General features: G+C 50.5%; 5 protein-coding genes across 5 annotated transcripts; 3 read left to right on the top strand and 2 right to left on the bottom strand.

The window, feature by feature from the left end:
* Positions 1-2808: 2808 nt before the first annotated feature.
* hmg1 (HMG-CoA reductase) lies at positions 2809-6941 on the top strand. Its single transcript, XM_073708170.1, has 4 exons — positions 2809-3472; positions 3532-3897; positions 3947-6246; positions 6303-6941. Exons 1-4 carry the CDS (start codon positions 3131-3133, stop codon positions 6640-6642), a joined length of 3348 nt encoding a protein of 1115 aa, XP_073568211.1. The 5' UTR covers positions 2809-3130; the 3' UTR covers positions 6643-6941.
* Positions 6942-8055: 1114 nt separating this feature from the next.
* Positions 8056-12084, top strand: BJY04DRAFT_195932 (putative cell polarity protein). The gene is made up of 3 exons (XM_073712286.1): positions 8056-9930; positions 9984-11075; positions 11138-12084. The coding sequence occupies exons 1-3, from the start codon at positions 8659-8661 to the stop codon at positions 11540-11542; spliced, it is 2769 nt and encodes a 922-aa protein (XP_073568210.1). The 5' UTR covers positions 8056-8658; the 3' UTR covers positions 11543-12084.
* Positions 12085-12507: 423 nt separating this feature from the next.
* On the top strand, positions 12508-13474 carry cyp4 (peptidyl-prolyl cis-trans isomerase; the record flags this gene model as incomplete). The annotated part of the gene is made up of 4 exons (XM_073714096.1): positions 12508-12697; positions 12880-13049; positions 13123-13229; positions 13288-13474. 4 exons carry the CDS (start codon positions 12508-12510, stop codon positions 13472-13474), a joined length of 654 nt encoding a protein of 217 aa, XP_073568209.1.
* A 507-nt stretch (positions 13475-13981) lies between these two features.
* BJY04DRAFT_112450 (high-affinity Cu transporter CTR3) lies at positions 13982-15216 on the bottom strand. Its single transcript, XM_073708169.1, has 3 exons — positions 14975-15216; positions 14429-14894; positions 13982-14329 (listed from the first exon to the last, which is right to left on the bottom strand). The coding sequence occupies exons 1-3, from the start codon at positions 15003-15005 to the stop codon at positions 14293-14295; spliced, it is 534 nt and encodes a 177-aa protein (XP_073568208.1). The 5' UTR covers positions 15006-15216; the 3' UTR covers positions 13982-14292.
* Positions 15217-15828: 612 nt separating this feature from the next.
* On the bottom strand, positions 15829-16903 carry BJY04DRAFT_112448 (exosome non-catalytic core subunit SKI6). The gene is made up of 2 exons (XM_073708168.1): positions 16511-16903; positions 15829-16444 (listed from the first exon to the last, which is right to left on the bottom strand). The coding sequence occupies exons 1-2, from the start codon at positions 16807-16809 to the stop codon at positions 15946-15948; spliced, it is 798 nt and encodes a 265-aa protein (XP_073568207.1). The 5' UTR covers positions 16810-16903; the 3' UTR covers positions 15829-15945.
* Positions 16904-17245: the final 342 nt, after the last annotated feature.

Below are 17245 nucleotides of genomic sequence, written 5' to 3'. Positions count from 1 at the left end.
GTTGGCAGAGTGGGCGCGAGTTGATAGGCTGTTGGTGCATATTTCCAGGGACTCTGCGGCAAGAAGCCATGTACCTAGCTCCGTTCAAGCTCTAGGTACCCACGCGACAGGTCTCGAAATAGCATCAGCGCCTAATAACCCAGGGCGGAGGTTTTGCATTGTCCCGGGCGTCTTGGACCCTTGACGATTTCTCTAGGTGTTGCAGATCTAAAGGGTATAATGGCAGAACAGATCATTGATTGGCCTTGATTTCCTGTCTGGTTCGGAAGAAAATGGGACAAGTCATAACAGATCAACGCCATTGGGGCTAAGGGGCCATGTTTGGAGTGCAGCACAATAGATGGGCGGTGCGCGCTCCTACTCGTTGTCGTCTCTGCAGACATGGCGTCTAAGCGCCGGTAGGGGCAAGGGCCGCCAGGCGCGAATGGAAACAAAAGACGGCTTGGAACGTGGAGGGCGATCCTGATGTCAATTTCCGTCGTTTATATTTAGTATGTTGAAGAATCTGTTAATATTTGAGAGAGACGGATACATAGGTACTGTGCCCTGGTATGTCGGGAGTCGATCCTGCCTCTAGAATGCAGGTGCAAAAGTTTAAAAGGCGAAGGTTGATCCCGCCCACAAGCAAGTTTGACATCTTGACCTTACTCTCAGTGCTCACTGTCAGCGCTCGCGGTTCACCCAAGATTTCTTCCCCTTCTTGTTGACCAATTGTCCCACCTGACTACTGCCTTAACTCTTGAGTGCTGATATTGAATATCAACATGATCTTGAACGAGGCATAAACGGACGTCGATACCCATACGTATGCGTAGCTGGCAGCTGTCCGTCTGACGAAAACCCCCACTCAACTGCTTCCACGGAACGGCACTTCGGCTACAGTTTCACTACGATTGTCGAGCGACACAACAATCGGAACCATTATTATTACCTAGGTATTTTCTCCAGATTGCCCTTGCGTGACCTTTCAGCAGACCATTTCTCACTGCAGAAGCCACCATCCTTTGGTGGCACTGTGATATCTAGTCGTCCCGCTTTTGACCCCCGCCTCTTGCCATCGTCGCAAATGCTGCCATCTTCATCTCGAGACTCGAGAGCACAAGAGCAACAACATGAAAGTCAACCCACAGTGAAGCTCCGGTCTCGCAGGGAAAGACTGATTGATTAGATCAAAAAAGTGGGTATTTGAGCGATTATCTCCGTAGGCTGTGGCTCCCCCAAGCCTCCAAGAGCCCAAATGTCCCACTCTTCATCCTCAATGTACCTTCAAAAACACGAATAATTCTCCCATTACGTGAGAGAGGTGGGAGGCAATTCCATGCAGTCATCATCGGGGATTTCCTAGTCAATGCGTTACATGAAGGAAGGCTCCCTTGCGTCCAGCGCCCAGCTATGATCCTGTCATGATGTGGATAAGAGGAAAATGGCCAGGTCGGTATGATTCAGCTTGATAGCCGGTGATCTGGAAGCGAGACAACGTTGTTTTCACTTGTATGTCCGCTAAGATTCTCGGGAACCGTTCCTCGGAGTCCGTCGTGGAGGGGTATGACGCTCACCCATTGGTTTGTTACCGGAAGGAATATACTATCGTACAGGTGACGGGCCCCTTGAAGAATGGACCTTGATCGAATGTTGGAATTCATTATGGTCGTCTCGGGCACATCCCTCTGCAGAGATCGCCTGCTTCCATCACCACCACTGTCCATGAGCGTGTATGACTGCACCAAGTTTGTCTTTTCAGGTTTTAAACTGGCCGTCTTACCTACATGTTTATGAACCTTGAATCATGGTTCGATCGAGCAGGCGATCCTGATAGACGTGGTGAGGGGTTTGCTTTTTCTTCCTTTCCTTCGCCCTTGACATCTCAATCTCAGCTACGTGGAATTAGATACTCCGTAGATTAGATAACAAAGAACAGAAGACGCCTTTTCCTTCGTTGTCTCGGCGGAGTATTCTCGAAACCGAAGGCTCTGTAGTTACTCCGCTCCCAGCCAAAAGAAAGTCCTGCTTATCCGACAAGCTGAGCTGATCTATACTTCGGGCCAAGGGGCTTACCTTGTGGCAACAGTCGTCCGAGTGTCTGGTGTTCTTTTCCCTTTGGTATCGAGAAAGATTGAGGCGGCTGTAGCCTGTAGCTACCGTGTACATAATAGGCGTGCGGAACCTCCAAGATTATTGAAGATTGACGTCTTGACTCTTTCGAGAGGGATCTTCGCTGCTGGGGGTACAGCTGTGGCCCGTCGGTTCGGATTCCCACTTAGCCTGCTTTGGCCTGGACGAGTACCGGGGACCAAGCCCTTCCACTTTTTTATTCTGCGACTTCTTTTATTCCCCCCCAATTCCCCCCTTTCTGCCCGCCGATTCTTCTCTCTCTTCCTCCTCCTCCTTCTTTTTCTTCACTCCTCGAGCTCCTTTCTTTCGTGTCCATAGTGTAAAGCCTGTGCTTTGTCCAAGTACGGCTTTCTCATTGGTCGACACATCTTAAGACCTCAGTCCTTTCCTAAAAGGGCAAGTCATCTAGGCGGCAAAATTCGCCGGCTTACCTAACGGATTTTCTCTCCCAAGGGTCACGGGTGGCTCAAGCTCTTTTGCGGTGCCATTCTCCTTGAGAGCGTGCTTCTTCAGGGGTTCAGTGGCTGCGACAACTCGACTGGCCGGTCTGTATATTCCTAGCAGGAGCAGATTTGTTGGCAATCGACCTGGGGTTTCAATTGCGAATCTCCGAATCCCTCAACCACCCCAGCCCTACACCGACGGACCGTGCAGTGCTGCATTCTAGGTTTGTCTACATCACCTCTTCTACACTTAATTATCTGGCTGCCGCTCCTTTCCTATTCTCATTTCCTTCGCCCCCCTGCTAGTGGCTAGCCACTCAATAATCGAAACTATTTCGCTAATGACAAAAATTCTTAGGTCTTTCGAAAGTCGTTGCTCACCGAACGAACCTCTCTTTCTCCACCCCATGCCATTGACCCCCAAGAAACCTTCTTAACTTTTGTACACGACTCGTTCAACACGGCTTGCGTCTCTTGGAACACTCGGATAGGGTCTTTTGCTCGGTGACCCATCCGTATCAGCATATCTTTTGCGTCCCACACCCACACCGCCTCCTTTCCTCCCGTAAGCCATCATGGCTAGCACACTGATTCGGAGAAATCTTCGAACTGGAGACAAGGATAACAAAACCGAGCCTTCGTGGCTGAAGCGTCAAGTGACTGGCAGTTTGCAATCTATCTCTCGTCGCGCTTGTATTCATCCGATCCACACGATTGTCGTAATTGCGCTCCTCGCGAGTACAACTTATGTCGGACTCCTTGAGGGAAGCTTGTTTGATTCATTCAAGAATCCCAAGAATGTTGCTGGCCAGGTCGACGTTGACTCCCTTCTCTTGGGGAGTAGGAGTCTTCGGCTTGGAGAAAGCACGTCCTGGAAATGGCAGGTTGAGGACTCCTTGAATGAAGAGGGCATCGAGGTGAGACCCAAAATAAACCGAACAATGCCTGGCTTAATTCTAAACTCAAGCTCCACTAGATTGCCCAGCATCTTGCCGTCACGACCTTCGTATTTCCGGATTCTGCGTCGAAGTCAGCTTCGACTGCACCAATTGCCGACGCTGTTCCTGTCCCTGCCAATACCTCTGCGTACCGAGTACCGCATACGCCCAATCTTTTCACTCCATTCTCCCATGATTCGTCTCTTGTCTACACCCTGCCCTTTGACCAGGTCTCTCAGTTTCTACGAGCGGTTCAGGAACTTCCTGATCCTACACTTGAAGATGATGAAGGAGAGCAGAAGCTCTGGATCATGCGCGCTGCTCGTGGTCCTATTTACGGGTCCAACGGCGCTGTTAGGCACTGGATCGCGGATGCTTGGAGCTCTTTTGTTGACTTGATCAAGGTATGTATCTCATGAACTTTGTTCTGGCTGCAATTCTAACATGAGGTAGCACGCCGAAACAATTGATATTGTGATCATGACCCTCGGCTACCTTTCGATGCACCTCAGTTTTGCATCCCTTTTCTTCTCGATGCAACGTTTGGGGTCGAAATTCTGGCTTGCGACCACCGTTCTTTTCTCTGGGATTTTTGCGTTTCTGTTCGGTCTTCTTGTGACCACGAAGTTTGGTGTCCCCATCAACGTACTACTCCTCTCCGAAGGGCTTCCGTTTTTGGTTGTTACCATTGGCTTTGAAAAGCCAATCATTCTTACGAGGGCTGTACTCAACGCTTCAGTAGACAAAAAACGTCAAAACCCAGCTACGCCGACTCCCAGCTCTATCCAGGACTCAATTCAGACCGCAATCAAGGAGCAAGGTTTTGAAATCGTTCGAGATTATTGCATTGAGATCGCAATTCTTGTTGCCGGAGCTGCTTCGGGAGTCCAGGGTGGACTGCGACAATTCTGCTTCCTTGCCGCATGGATCCTCTTCTTTGACTGTCTCTTGCTTTTCACTTTCTATACTACCATCCTTTGCATCAAGCTGGAGATTACACGAATTAGGCGCCATGTTGCGCTCCGCAAGGCCCTTGAGGAAGACGGTATCACTCACCGTGTCGCTGAGAAAGTCGCCTCGAGCAATGACTGGCCGTTAGGATCCGACAATGGCGGCACTGGCGATGCTAGTATCTTTGGGCGCAAAGTCAAGTCCAACAATGTTCGACGCTTCAAGATTCTCATGGTTGGCGGGTTTGTCCTAGTCAATGTGGTGAACATGTCCACCATTCCGTTCCGAAATTCGAACAGTCCTCTCTGCAATGTGCTCGCGCCCACCCCCATCGATCCTTTCAAGGTCGCAGAGAATGGTCTCGATACCATTTACGTTTCCGCAAAGAGCCAGAAGTTGGAGACCATGGTGACGGTCATTCCGCCTATTAAGTATGCGCTGGAGTACCCCTCTGTTCACTACGCGAAACTCGGAGAGAGCCAGTCGCTCGAAATTGAATACACTGACCAATTCCTGGACGCCGTCGGTGGACGAGTTCTCGACGGTCTGTTGAAGAGCATCGAGGATCCAGTTATCAGCAAGTGGATCATCGCAGTTTTGACTCTGAGCATTGTTCTAAATGGATACCTATTTAACGCCGCAAGATGGAGCATTAAGGAACCCACTTCCGCCCCCAAGGAACCCGTTGAGGAGCCAAAAGTCTATCCCGAAGTGGACTTGAACCCACCTGGTCCCAAGAGAAGTATCGAGGAGTGCGAGGCCATGTTGAAAGCGAAAAAGGCGGCCTATCTTCGCGACGAGGAGTTGATCGAACTTTCGCTCCGTGGTACCCTTCCTGGTTACGCTCTGGAAAAGTCACTTGAGAACGAGGAATTGATGAGCCGTGTCGATGCCTTTACCCGCGCTGTCAAGATTCGCAGGGCTGTGGTGTCTAGAACACCGGCAACGTCCACATTCACTCGCTCTCTGGAACATTCCAAACTGCCTTACAAAGACTATAACTATGGCCTTGTTCATGGTGCTTGCTGTGAGAATGTGATTGGTAATTTGCCATTGCCTCTCGGAGTTGCTGGTCCTCTCACTATTGACGGCCAGAGCTATTTTATTCCGATGGCGACCACTGAAGGTGTCCTCGTTGCGAGCGCAAGTCGAGGTGCCAAGGCTATCAACGCTGGTGGCGGTACAGTCACAGTCCTAACTGGTGATGGTATGACTCGTGGTCCCTGTGTCGGTTTTCCCACGCTTGCACGGGCTGCCGCGGCTAAAGTCTGGCTCGACTCTGACGAGGGCAAGAATATCATGACAACTGCTTTCAACTCTACTAGCCGTTTCGCTAGATTACAGCACTTGAAGACCGCCCTTGCTGGTACTTACTTGTATATCCGTTTCAAGACAACGACTGGTGATGCCATGGGTATGAACATGATTTCCAAGGGTGTCGAGAAGGCTCTCCACATCATGGCCACGGAATGTGGCTTCGATGACATGGCCACAATATCTGTTTCTGGTAACTTCTGTACTGATAAGAAGTCTGCTGCTGTTAACTGGATCGATGGCCGAGGCAAATCAGTTGTCGCCGAGGCCATTATCCCCGGTGATGTCGTCCGCAACGTGCTCAAGAGTGACGTGGATGCTTTGGTGGAACTGAACACCAGCAAGAACCTGATTGGAAGTGCCATGGCAGGTAGCTTGGGTGGCTTCAATGCCCACGCGTCTAACATCGTAACTGCAATTTTCCTCGCGACTGGTCAGGACCCCGCACAGAACGTCGAGAGTAGCAGTTGTATTACAACGATGAGGAAGTAAGTTTTGTCCTGTCATCTTCGACCCCGTTGAATCATGCTAATAAATCATCCAGCGCAAATGGCAACCTCCAAATCGCAGTATCGATGCCTTCAATTGAAGTTGGTACCATTGGTGGCGGTACTATCCTTGAAGCTCAGTCAGCTATGCTCGACCTCCTGGGCGTTCGTGGCTCTCACCCTTCCAACCCTGGTGACAACGCTCGTCAATTGGCCCGTATTGTGGCGGCCGCTGTACTTGCCGGTGAGCTGAGCCTGTGCTCTGCACTTGCAGCTGGGCACCTTGTCAGAGCGCACATGGCACATAACCGCAGCGCTGCTCCTACACGCTCAGCAACGCCAGTTTCGGCAGCTGTTGGTGCCGCTCGGGGTCTCTCCATGACATCCTCAAGATAAAAAGCCATTGGTTCACTCGAAGGATACCTACCTCTCTTCTTCTCAAACCTCATTCACGACAGACAACGACGACATCAGACCTTCCAGTACTGCCAGATCAGCGCGATTTGCCCTCTCACTGGCGCACTCACTGCGGCCTTCCTCCCGCTTCTACTGCACATTCTTTAAAGTTCTGATTACAAAGGGCGATTGCTTGATCAAGACGAAGGTCATGATCAAATTTTGGGCGTGTATTAATTGGAGTCCGGGCATCATAGAGCATTGCAATCCTCGCCTGCAAAGCAACACGAAAGAAATATGAAGCGGAAGAAGCACATGCTAGACGACCGCTGAAAGGCTACCAGAAGCAAGAGATACTTAGTTCAAGCTTATATCTTGGAAGCCCCCATGTACGGATAATTAGCTATACTAATTGAATCAACTTTCAGCAACATTTCAGATTTTACATTACTCTCATGAGTTCATACTTGAGAATTACATCACGTAGCACCGCACAGCGAATACTGGTACCAACCAGCAGAAAGGCAATAGAAGCGCGGGATGGACGTCGCCGACGAACCTTCTGCAATTCAAGTCCGTCAACTTGGAAACTCCTGAACTAAGCCCGAGTAAGAAGAATGTGGAGCGTGCCAGCTCCAAAAGAGATGGAGAGAAGAGTGGAGAGTAGTGAGAGTCTGGCCGCTTGGAAGGTGGGATTAGACGAGGGCGAGATTTCGCAACACGCAAGCAAGATGGATCTCCTGAAAGGTCCTGTCTGCTTGGTTAGTAGATGCTTTCTGTTGTGTTTCTCCAACCATGAAATTAACGAGTTTGCGAGAAGCTCTCTAAGGAGTCCAAGCTCCAGAGCGATATCAGAGAGCAAGGCCTCGTGGTGGTTCTCCGTTCTCGCCCCTTGCAGGCTCAACCTTAAGTACGTAGCATCTCGGTCGCGAGTAGCGGCACCGCCACATTGGCGACAACTTTAGGACAAAAGTGAGCGCACTAATTGGACGGGCGCGCACCTACTGGATCGGTGGTTTTGGGAGCAGGCGCCACTCTGCCGCGATGAACTGAATATTGTTGAATGGTGAACCAAGGCAGAGGCACAGTTGGAGAAGTAGATCTGAGACAATGAATCTAGTAGTGATGTAGTCTAAAATGCTATACGGAGTATACCCCCAAAAATCTCAGCAGTTTGAAACTCTGTAGTCTGACTTGAACAGAAGCGGTGCAAACCTGCTTATGTGCACTGCTGTGGTGGTGGTGGTGGTGACTAGTTATCCAAGACGCTTTCCGCCCCCTTTCTCAGCTATTGATTCGTTGGGAGACTGGGGGGATGATGGTTAATTTGAAGGAAATAATTAGAGTCGATGCTGATCCCCTTTCCTGATGAGCAGAATCTGGGAAATTCTCGCTTCTTTTCTGGGTTCTTCTGTCAGAGTCAAGGTGGAAGCCAACACCACAGTGTCGGCAGTGTCGAGAAAGTCCAGGCTGTCCGGCGGACATTCTTTCCATCTTTCTCCATCTTCACTTCTCCTCCCACTGCCAGTCCTCCACTCCTTGGGACTTGCTCTTGGAACCGAACATTGGGGCTTCTTCATCCTGCAGCGGACTGGTCTCCTTTATTTTTGATATTCATTCATCTTTTCTTCTGCTTTTCTACTTTCATCCGCTCTTCTTCGGACCCTTGTTGTTCGTATATCGGCGATCCGTCACTCCTCCCTCGCCATCTACCACGACTCGTTCGCTTCGCAATACTTCGACCGACGAATAATAGCCGCTTTTTTCCCGCCTTTCTCGAGTCGGATCCTGCTCACTCGCTCGTTATTGTTAGTCGCGACCATTCGGAGTTCCTCCCCTTTCGGCGACACCGCATTTCCCCCGGATTCGACATCCTCCACTCGATGCCCTTATCACCCCGAGTTCGAATCCTGCATGTATATGAATAACTCCACATTCGATTGGCGAATTGAAACAACACTTTTCTAGCATAAAGCCGCGAGGGCAATACTACCTCAGTCATTATCGTGTGGCTTCATGAATGGTCAATCGGGGACCATGTCGCCCGTCTCTGTAGACGGAAGTGACTGGTCAGGGATTAATCAATATCAGAAGTCGGATGCGCCCTTTTCTCCCACACTCTCAAACCGCAGCAATCTGGCGACACCCCCGACCTCGGGCGTACCGGCCGCCCCCAACGGTGCCGGTCTGGGAAATGGACCAGGCTCCCAAGTGAGCGACTCGGGCAACCCATCTCCGCCGAACTCCGTGGCCGCGCGATCAAGCGACGGCACGCTGGGAGATCAACGTAGTAGGCGGCAGCGGCAAGTGGAGGAGATTCTAGCCCAGCATTATTCTGTCCTGAGAAGGTTTCTCTTTGCTAGCTATAGGGACGAGCGGGCGGGCCGCAAATCCAATAAAGCCCAGGACAAACTGCTCCGTCTCTCGCCAACCCAGTTCCACGAGCTCAGCACGGACGTTTACGATGAGCTACTACGGCGGCAGCAGGCGATGCCATCTCCTAATCGGCCACCTCGTCCCGAGGTTCCTCCCTTCCTCCCACCCCGCGGCGATTTCCACGAAAAGCGCAATCAGGCGCGCCAAAAGCTAGCTTCGCTCCAGCATCAACGTTTCAGAGATCTAGCCGGTGATGTCTTTAATGAACTAGAACGACGCTTCCCACAGTTCCCTGAGAAAGAGTCCCGCCGAGCTAGCCCTGCGCCCAGCCTTCGCGGTCGTCCCCCGCCGAATGCATATGGCCCAGGGGGGTACCCGCCACCGCCTGGGAGTCGGCGCTCGCAATCGCGCGGCCCTCCGTCTCGAATGGGAAGAGGCTACCCGTCTGGTGGCCCTCCTGGAAGTCCAATGGGCCCGTACCCGCCTCGCAAAATGTCGCTTAGCGGAGCGCATCCGGGCATGAACGGTGACGGCCCCACGGCAAAGTCATTTCAAAGTAACACTATTGTCCCCAATAAAAGTACAATGGTGGAGGACGATGATGACGCCGCCGGTACCGAAGACGATTATGACGCCCGAAGCGATGCTTTTGCTCTAGACTCCTTTCTTCGAAGCAGGCGCGGGACCGCAACAACGATCGGCGACGGTGAAAGGAAGCTTCTAGCGGACGCGCAGTCGCAAGTTTCAACACTGCAGGACAAGGTCAATAAGCTCGAGGAGTTGCTCAAACACAAAAACGACGAAATAAATAAGTTCCAAGAAGATCGTCAGGAGGTTGATAAGCTCGAGGGGTTACTCAAGTCGAAAGAGGAGGAGATATCAAAGTACAAGGAAGAGCAGGATCAATCACAGGTAAGAACATGGTGCATAAGGAAACTTTATACAGGATCTGACAACTACTCCAGATAAGCAATGCCGAGCGACAGGAATGGGATGATATAAGACTCGAGCTCGAAAATAAGATCCATCAGGCTGAAGATTTGAACATGTCTTTACAACATGAGCTTGAAAAGGTTCGCGCGGAACACGAGGCTGTGGAAAGGGCCTTACATGATCACTTGTCAGGAACTTCAAGGCAGGGAAGCGGTGATACTGAACTGCAGGCTCAGTTCGAGAGCCTTGAGTTTGAACATAAAAAGCTGCAAACTGAGCTACAAGCACAGCAACAAGTGACGGAGGAGGTTCGGCGGGAAGCAGCAGGTTTTTTGGCGGAGATGAGGGAGTTATCTGAGCAAAGCCACTCAAAACTGGAGCATGAAGAACGTCTCTCTAGCGAGGTCCTCAGATTGGAAGAGGAGATAAAGACATGGAAGGGTCGGTATGCGAAGGCTAAGACACAGATGCGACACCTCCGCGCATCCTCTGCCGGTATCTCTGAGCTACGTTCCGACGTCACTACTCTGGTTGGAAACAACGAGCTGCTCCAAGATGATGGCCTCATCCAAGATGTTCATGTGACGAAGTTTCAGATTTCCATCGACGAACTTCTTCGCATTGCACGATCCGACGACCACCGGCATGTCATGCAGCAGATAAAGGCTGTTGTGATTGCCGTTCAACATGTCCTTCAAGATGTCAAACTTTCACAGCGTTCTGAATTGGCTGAATATGCGAAGGCTGCACGCAAAGTTCCTGCAACTGCGAACAACCTAATAACGGCCTCGAGAAACTTCGCGAGCTCGCACGGATTGTCTCCTATTTCTCTCCTGGACGCCGCTGCTTCACACCTGTCGACTGCGGTTATCGAACTCATTCGCTTAGTTAAAATTCGGCCAACGCCTGCTGACGAACTGAATGATGACGATGAAAAGCAACTCGCGCAAATGAAGTCGCCTGAATATTTCAGCGTGGCCCCAAGTCAAGATAGATATAGTCACAACGGGTCCGTCTATAGTGCCATGAGCCCTCCTCCAGAATCAGAAAACAGCGCGAATGGGTTGGTTATGAAGCACGGCTACCCGGTTGAGCAAGAGAACCATGAGCTTCAAGAATTGAAGGTGAGTAGCTTGGTGTACTAACTCTCCGGATTGTATCGATTACTGATCTATTTTATATTTAGTTTTACGTGGAGGATCAAGCCGATGGACTCGTTCAATCGATTCAGTCTTTGGTTGCCTGCATCCGCGGCGAGGAGAGCATGACCACTATTCGCACTCATGTCTCTGCCATCGCGTCAATTGTCACAAATGTCTCCATGTCCACAGATCACTTCATCAACAAACCGGAGGCGAGTCCGGTCCTTCGAGAGCGCGCTGGCAAAAGCATTCAAATACTCGAATTCCAACGAAGCCGCCTGGTCGGCGCAGCCGCTGAGGGTGAAGGGGCAACTGATCCTGCCGAGCTCCGTGCATTTACTAACCAACTACCCCCAATCGCGTTTGAAATTGCCCGCGAGACCCGAGAGCTCGGCCAACGGTTAGACGCCCCGGACCACGATGACGGCGAAGTAGACGACTTTCGGTAGTCGCTAATATCTTGAGATGCGGCCTTGACATGTGTTTCCCATATACTCTCTTTCATTTTGACTTTTTATCTGACTTCTAGACACTTTCGAATCTATTGGTGTTAGTGTCAACTGCTCGATCTCGCGGTTTCGATTTTTTGCACCATCATGCTTGAATACGAGCAACTATGTGGAACGATGAGTTAGACTCGGTGGATCATGACCCTTTCCTTTTATTTATTCCCCCTTTAGCTTCTAGAACTGTATTTCTATTTCCTCGAATGCCCTGCCTTTCGTTACTTCTGATTAGCGTTCTTTTCTACTTCTCTTCTTGCTCGATTCTCAAAGTACCATATTGACCTGTGGGCTAGAGTGCGTTTGGCACATTTCTTTCTTCTCTTCTTGCATCAAGATATATATATCTTATTATCACTTTCTTTCCCATCTTCCAGGTATGTGAACGCTCAGCCAGGCTCGAGCTCTGGATCACGTGCCAGTCACTGACTGGGAGCTACAAAAGCCAAATGTCCGCAGGGCAGAACTTAGCTTTTCCCGTTGCTTTCCGGCTCGAAATACTGCTTTCTTTCTTTCTTTGTTCTGTCACTACTTCTGTACTTTTAGTGTACAACCATCTTCTTCATTATCTAATCGAACGTTTTTTGTACCATACTACTTTTGGCTCGACTGGGAATTTCTTGCTCCTGAAGCGTTTCCAGTTCTTTGCAGTTGTTCTACCTCTCCCATCCCATCAATTCTTTATCTCTGTGAGTATCCCTCATGCCAATCCACTTGAGGAGTCTAGCCTTTGTCCATTGAGCTTGATCTCTGTCTTTGATTAAGCTCGGAGTGAAAGACGTCCTGGACAGTCATCGCAGTCTGGAGTTCCCTTCGAGTTGCGTGCTTGGTATGTTTGGGCTAACGTAAAGCGCCTGGGAGCACAGACCAACGGCGGCCGAATTAACCCGCGAAGTGCCCCTCCAGCAACAATGTTCTCCCGAACTCTCAAGTCGACAATAACCCCACCTTGCTCGTCCTTCGCTTCTCGTCCCCTCTCCTCCGTCCTCAATTGCAAACAATCCTCTTTCCTCTCTCTCCGTTCTTTCCATCAAACCTCTGCCGCCATGGGATCTCAAGTTTTCTTCGACATCCAGTACGCCCCCGTCGGCTCTAGCGCTCGTAAGTCCTGCGTGTTTCCAAGTGTATCTGGCGCAAGCGCATGCCGTGTTTACCCCTCCCTTTGACATTGACGGGGGTCTGCCTGCCTTGTCTTTGGGCCTGGGGCCAATGACATATGCACCATCAATACCAATACAATCAATTGCGGATGGATCATCGCTAATTACTTGCAAATACTATAGCTAAGACTGGCCGTGTCGTCTTCAACCTCTTCGACGATGTTGTTCCCAAGACCGCTAAGAACTTCCGCGAGCTCTGCTTGAAGCCTCAGGGCGAGGGCTACAAGGGATCTTCTTTCCACCGCATCATCCCCCAGTTCATGCTCCAGGGTGGTGACTTCACCCGCGGCAACGTGAGTCCTTGCGCATCTGACTGCGCGTTTCTCACCGTAAGTTACCATGATACTAACAGCGACATTTCCGCAGGGTACCGGTGGCCGCTCCATCTACGGCGAGAAGTTCGCCGACGAGAACTTCAAGCTCAGGCACACCAAGCCTGGTATCCTCTCGATGGCCAACGCTGGCCCCAACACGTACGTCACGATCAGCACTATTCACCTGCGGATTATCGCCCGCTAACATCTCCTTTAGCAACGGCTCTCAGTTCTTCATCACCACCGTCGTCACATCGTGGCTCGATGGCAAGCACGTGGTCTTCGGTGAGGTCGCCGATGCCGAGTCCTACAAGGTTGTTCAAGAGATTGAGGCTCTTGGCAGCGGCTCCGGCGCTGTCCGCTCCAACGTCAAGCCCACCATTGTTGACAGCGGTGAGCTGTAAACTGCACGGAACTGCAAGTTTGATGGATCTGCGTGAAAGGAGCTCTTAGTGCTTAATGGTACGAACTTAGGTCCTCTGTGGCTGTCGCATTCATAGCGCGCGGCGGCACAGTGTAGCTCTTTTTGCGCCTAGTGTAATTTAGAGTGTTGATATATCCAACTCCCTCCCAAATTTTTATTTCCAGCAATCAACAACCCCCACAGTATCAGAGAGGGGTGATGTAAATTCAAGTTCTGGACCTTGGAAGAAAACGTTCAGGAACTTGGAAGAACCCCGCTTTCCTAGATATGGTGGGGTGACTTCATTTCGAGCCCTAATAAGTAGGTAACAACTTCAAACAAGGTCATGTATTTTCACTCATGCCATGTTCACCTGTCTTTGCTCGCATTATACAGCTTGTTTATTGTGCTCAAGCTTTACCTTAGAGAGAGATCTACGCCCATGCGCCGATGTTGCGACGATTTGCGACGATTCGCTAAGTGAGTTCATCGCATCAAGGTACCTCTCGCATTCAATTTCAATTTCGCTAGGTTTCTCAATCTATCGATACATGTGAAAAGTTTCTGGCAGCTACTCTCATAATAGTAATATGCCCATTTTGAGATGGTATCTTATCTTGAGTGGTGAAGTGATATTATGTATCAAGACTACAATAAGTAGTTGGTGTCCCGGCTATTCCATTCTATGCTGTATCATATAGATGCGAAGCAAAAAACAAAATAAGAAAGACTAAGTGAGCAGATGGAGTGCTACTACTCTGTTGTCGTATGAAAAGGTGATCATCATGGCGGTGAAATGCTTCGTCGAGAGTAAGTGTATCAGCCGCAGCACTTCGTCACAGCCGTTGCGTCGTTCCTGTTCGAGTTGTCGGATTGTCAGTACGCTTCTAATGCCAGTCTCTTTATAAAGGACGAATGGAGGTCGTCAAAGGAGGGTCAGGAAGGGGAAACCTACTCCTTGCCACCAGTGCTCAAGTACTCCCACGAAAAGATAAACGAGCCTAGGAACGCCCCGATAAATATACAGATAATAATGTATCCGTTGAAGTACATCGCAAGCAACATGATAATATAGGCGACAGCAAATTGTAGCATGTGCAGGATTGCGCGGATCAGTTGTTCGATTAGGGTTGGGCGCACGCGCGGGGCTGCTGGTGCACACGCCGGCGACCTTGTCGCTGCGACTGCTGGGGCTTTGTGTACGGCATCGTCTGCAGTAGAGCTAGAGGCTGATTGAGCAGGTAGAGGCGAAGAAGATAATAGGAATTGAGATTTCAATGTTGCGCGTTGGATGATGAAGGCGTCGTACTCGCGGGCGACGCGGCGGAGGAATTCAAGGGCTATGACGAGGCAGATGACACCGATGCAGGAGCCAGCGAACATGGAGCGCGAGCGGATATGCCAGCTGCTGGCGAGGAAGCCTGCATCTTTGTCAGATGCGTTTCAAATTCGGGGCTGGTTTGAGCTGGGTGAGTAGGCGATGGAGTTGGTTTCAACATACACGAATCGATGGTGTTCCAGTTCCAGAGCATCTGAAGTAGATATGGTCAGCTTGCGCTCGGAGATCATGGGGAGGAGCTGCCTACAGAGATAACGCAGGCAGCTCCGCCGTCGCCGCCGCCCATATCCATATCTCCATGGTCCATGCTGCCGTGATCCATTATACTTGGTTGAGTGTGCTGCAAGATAAGGCTGGTCAACAATAAGCGAATGGGTAATATCAGGGCTAAGTAAAGAAGTGGACAGAAGTAAAAGTCTTCGAGGCCAGAGAGGCGGATCTTGGGTTACTTTGGAGCACCTCCCTGTGCCACGGGCAGGCGCAGAATAAATACATAAGAGTAATACGCTGCCTTTCAGTCTGGTCAACCAACGCAAACTCGCGCATAAGGTTTCAGCTTTGTCCTGGTGGTCTGATCCAAATTACTTGTGAGTCGAGGCTGTGGGTATCTCGGCCCTATTGAGGGTAGATTTTGGCAACAACAGTCCTGGGAGGAGTGGATTCCATGCCTCGGCGTTCTATATAGACTGGAGCTGCGAATGAATGGAAGGTGGATGGGAAGCCCCCAGGAGATAAGCCAATAGAGTTGTGATATGGTTGCGCACAATTGAGCACATTTTCTCGGACTAAATCCTTAGTATACGAAAGAAACCTTCGGGCGGGAAATCTTGGAGTGGCAGGGTACCACAAGTTACAACAAACAATCATCCTGTCATTGGATAGTTAACGCAGGCAATTTTGATGAGAGCAAGGAAGGTGCAGCTATACTCCGTACCTCGCCGAGACACTGTTGGAAGTTTAGAACCTGACTTGCTGCCTTCGAAAGAGTGGGAGAGTGACTTTGTTTTTGGCCCGGAGTACGACAATTTAGCACCGGAGACTCCATGCTAAATATTCATTTATTGCTTTCTGGCAGCCTGGCTCGCAAAATCTTATTATAGTTAACGAGTTAAGAAAAAGCAATGACAGCCACATCACCGACGGCTGGACCCTTTGATCACCCCATCTAAAATCTCCCGAATCTGCTTACACCCGTCGATCCCCACAGCCAGCATTGTTTCGATATATGTGTAGTGGAACTTGGAGTCCATCGTCAACATTGAGACCTTCATTTCGTCCTCACCCTCATCTGTCATCCCGATAGGCACTGATGTCGTTGCGACTGTGAGGAATGGGAGCTCTTGCTCCTCTGGAAGAGAAACATCTAAAAGAGGATCCAGTTCATCATCCTGTGCATCTCTTGGCGTTGAAGCACTTCCACTCATTCCTGCTGTACATGCGCACAACAAAGAGGGCATCGGAATTCCGGCGTCCACGAGGGCCAACGTACAGGCATTGACTGCCGCCGCAAGAAGCGATCCGTCTGCCGACAAGACCGAGACATGGATGCTAATCGAGCTATGGGGATATAGATATGTGTGGAGATGCGACTGAAAAGCAGAACGCAGAGTCGTGGCTATGCGGCCGGATTGTCTATTTAAGGCGAGGATCAGCAAAAGTCCAAAATATCTCCGTGCGTCTTCGGGTTGTCTGTCTTACTTGTCACTACCCCCTGCTCGTCGTTTCCGATCAACACTCGCGAAACCTGCGATATTCACGTCGACTTCCACCACTGCGCCTGAAGAGCCCCCAGCACCACCGGACGCATCGCCCCGACGACCTTCCGCGGGGCCATGCACAGAGCATAGAATAGTTGTATTTCCCATTGCTAAGTAAGACGAGCCTGAGCTTGCGGGGTTCGTGGATATTTGCGCTTGTATTAACCGGAGCTCGTTCCATCGGCGGCCGTCGAGCCGCAGCTTGGTGAGAGGGTATGTGGTGGAGGTATCGAGAGGCATTATGTTTGATTCACTCAGGGATGGCTCATCGACCTGTACCTGTTCTCAAATGTGGTCAAAATGACCCGCTCGAGTAGGAGAGTAGGCTTGTTCCCCGCACGCGAAATTTCTGGTGTTTATTGAGGTTGCGCAATTACCCTGGAGTGCGGAAGAAATTGCAGGTAGAGAGAGGTTGAGTAAGAGCCGTAGATGCTGGACTTGATAGCGACCTCTGGGGTTGTGAACTGCTGTAGAGCGAGGAATGTGAGCTTTGAAAGAAGGACCCGGGGCAGTTCAACTTTTCGGCGACGAAATTGCTCTCAAGCTTGCCTGGCTTATCGCTCGATTCGCTCCTCTTATCGCCTCTCCGCATTCTTCTGCCTACCCAGTACCCACCCTCATCTCACTCTTCGCCTTACCTACCGTATACTTCTTCTCCTCTTCTTGCCTCTGATGG

This window comes from Aspergillus karnatakaensis (genome assembly GCF_047715665.1).
Source record: "Aspergillus karnatakaensis strain CBS 102800 unplaced genomic scaffold BJY04scaffold_46, whole genome shotgun sequence".
NCBI lineage: Eukaryota > Fungi > Ascomycota > Eurotiomycetes > Eurotiales > Aspergillaceae > Aspergillus > Aspergillus karnatakaensis.
The sequence above is the reverse complement of the archived record's forward strand: the minus strand, read 5'-3'. Positions and strand labels throughout refer to the sequence as shown.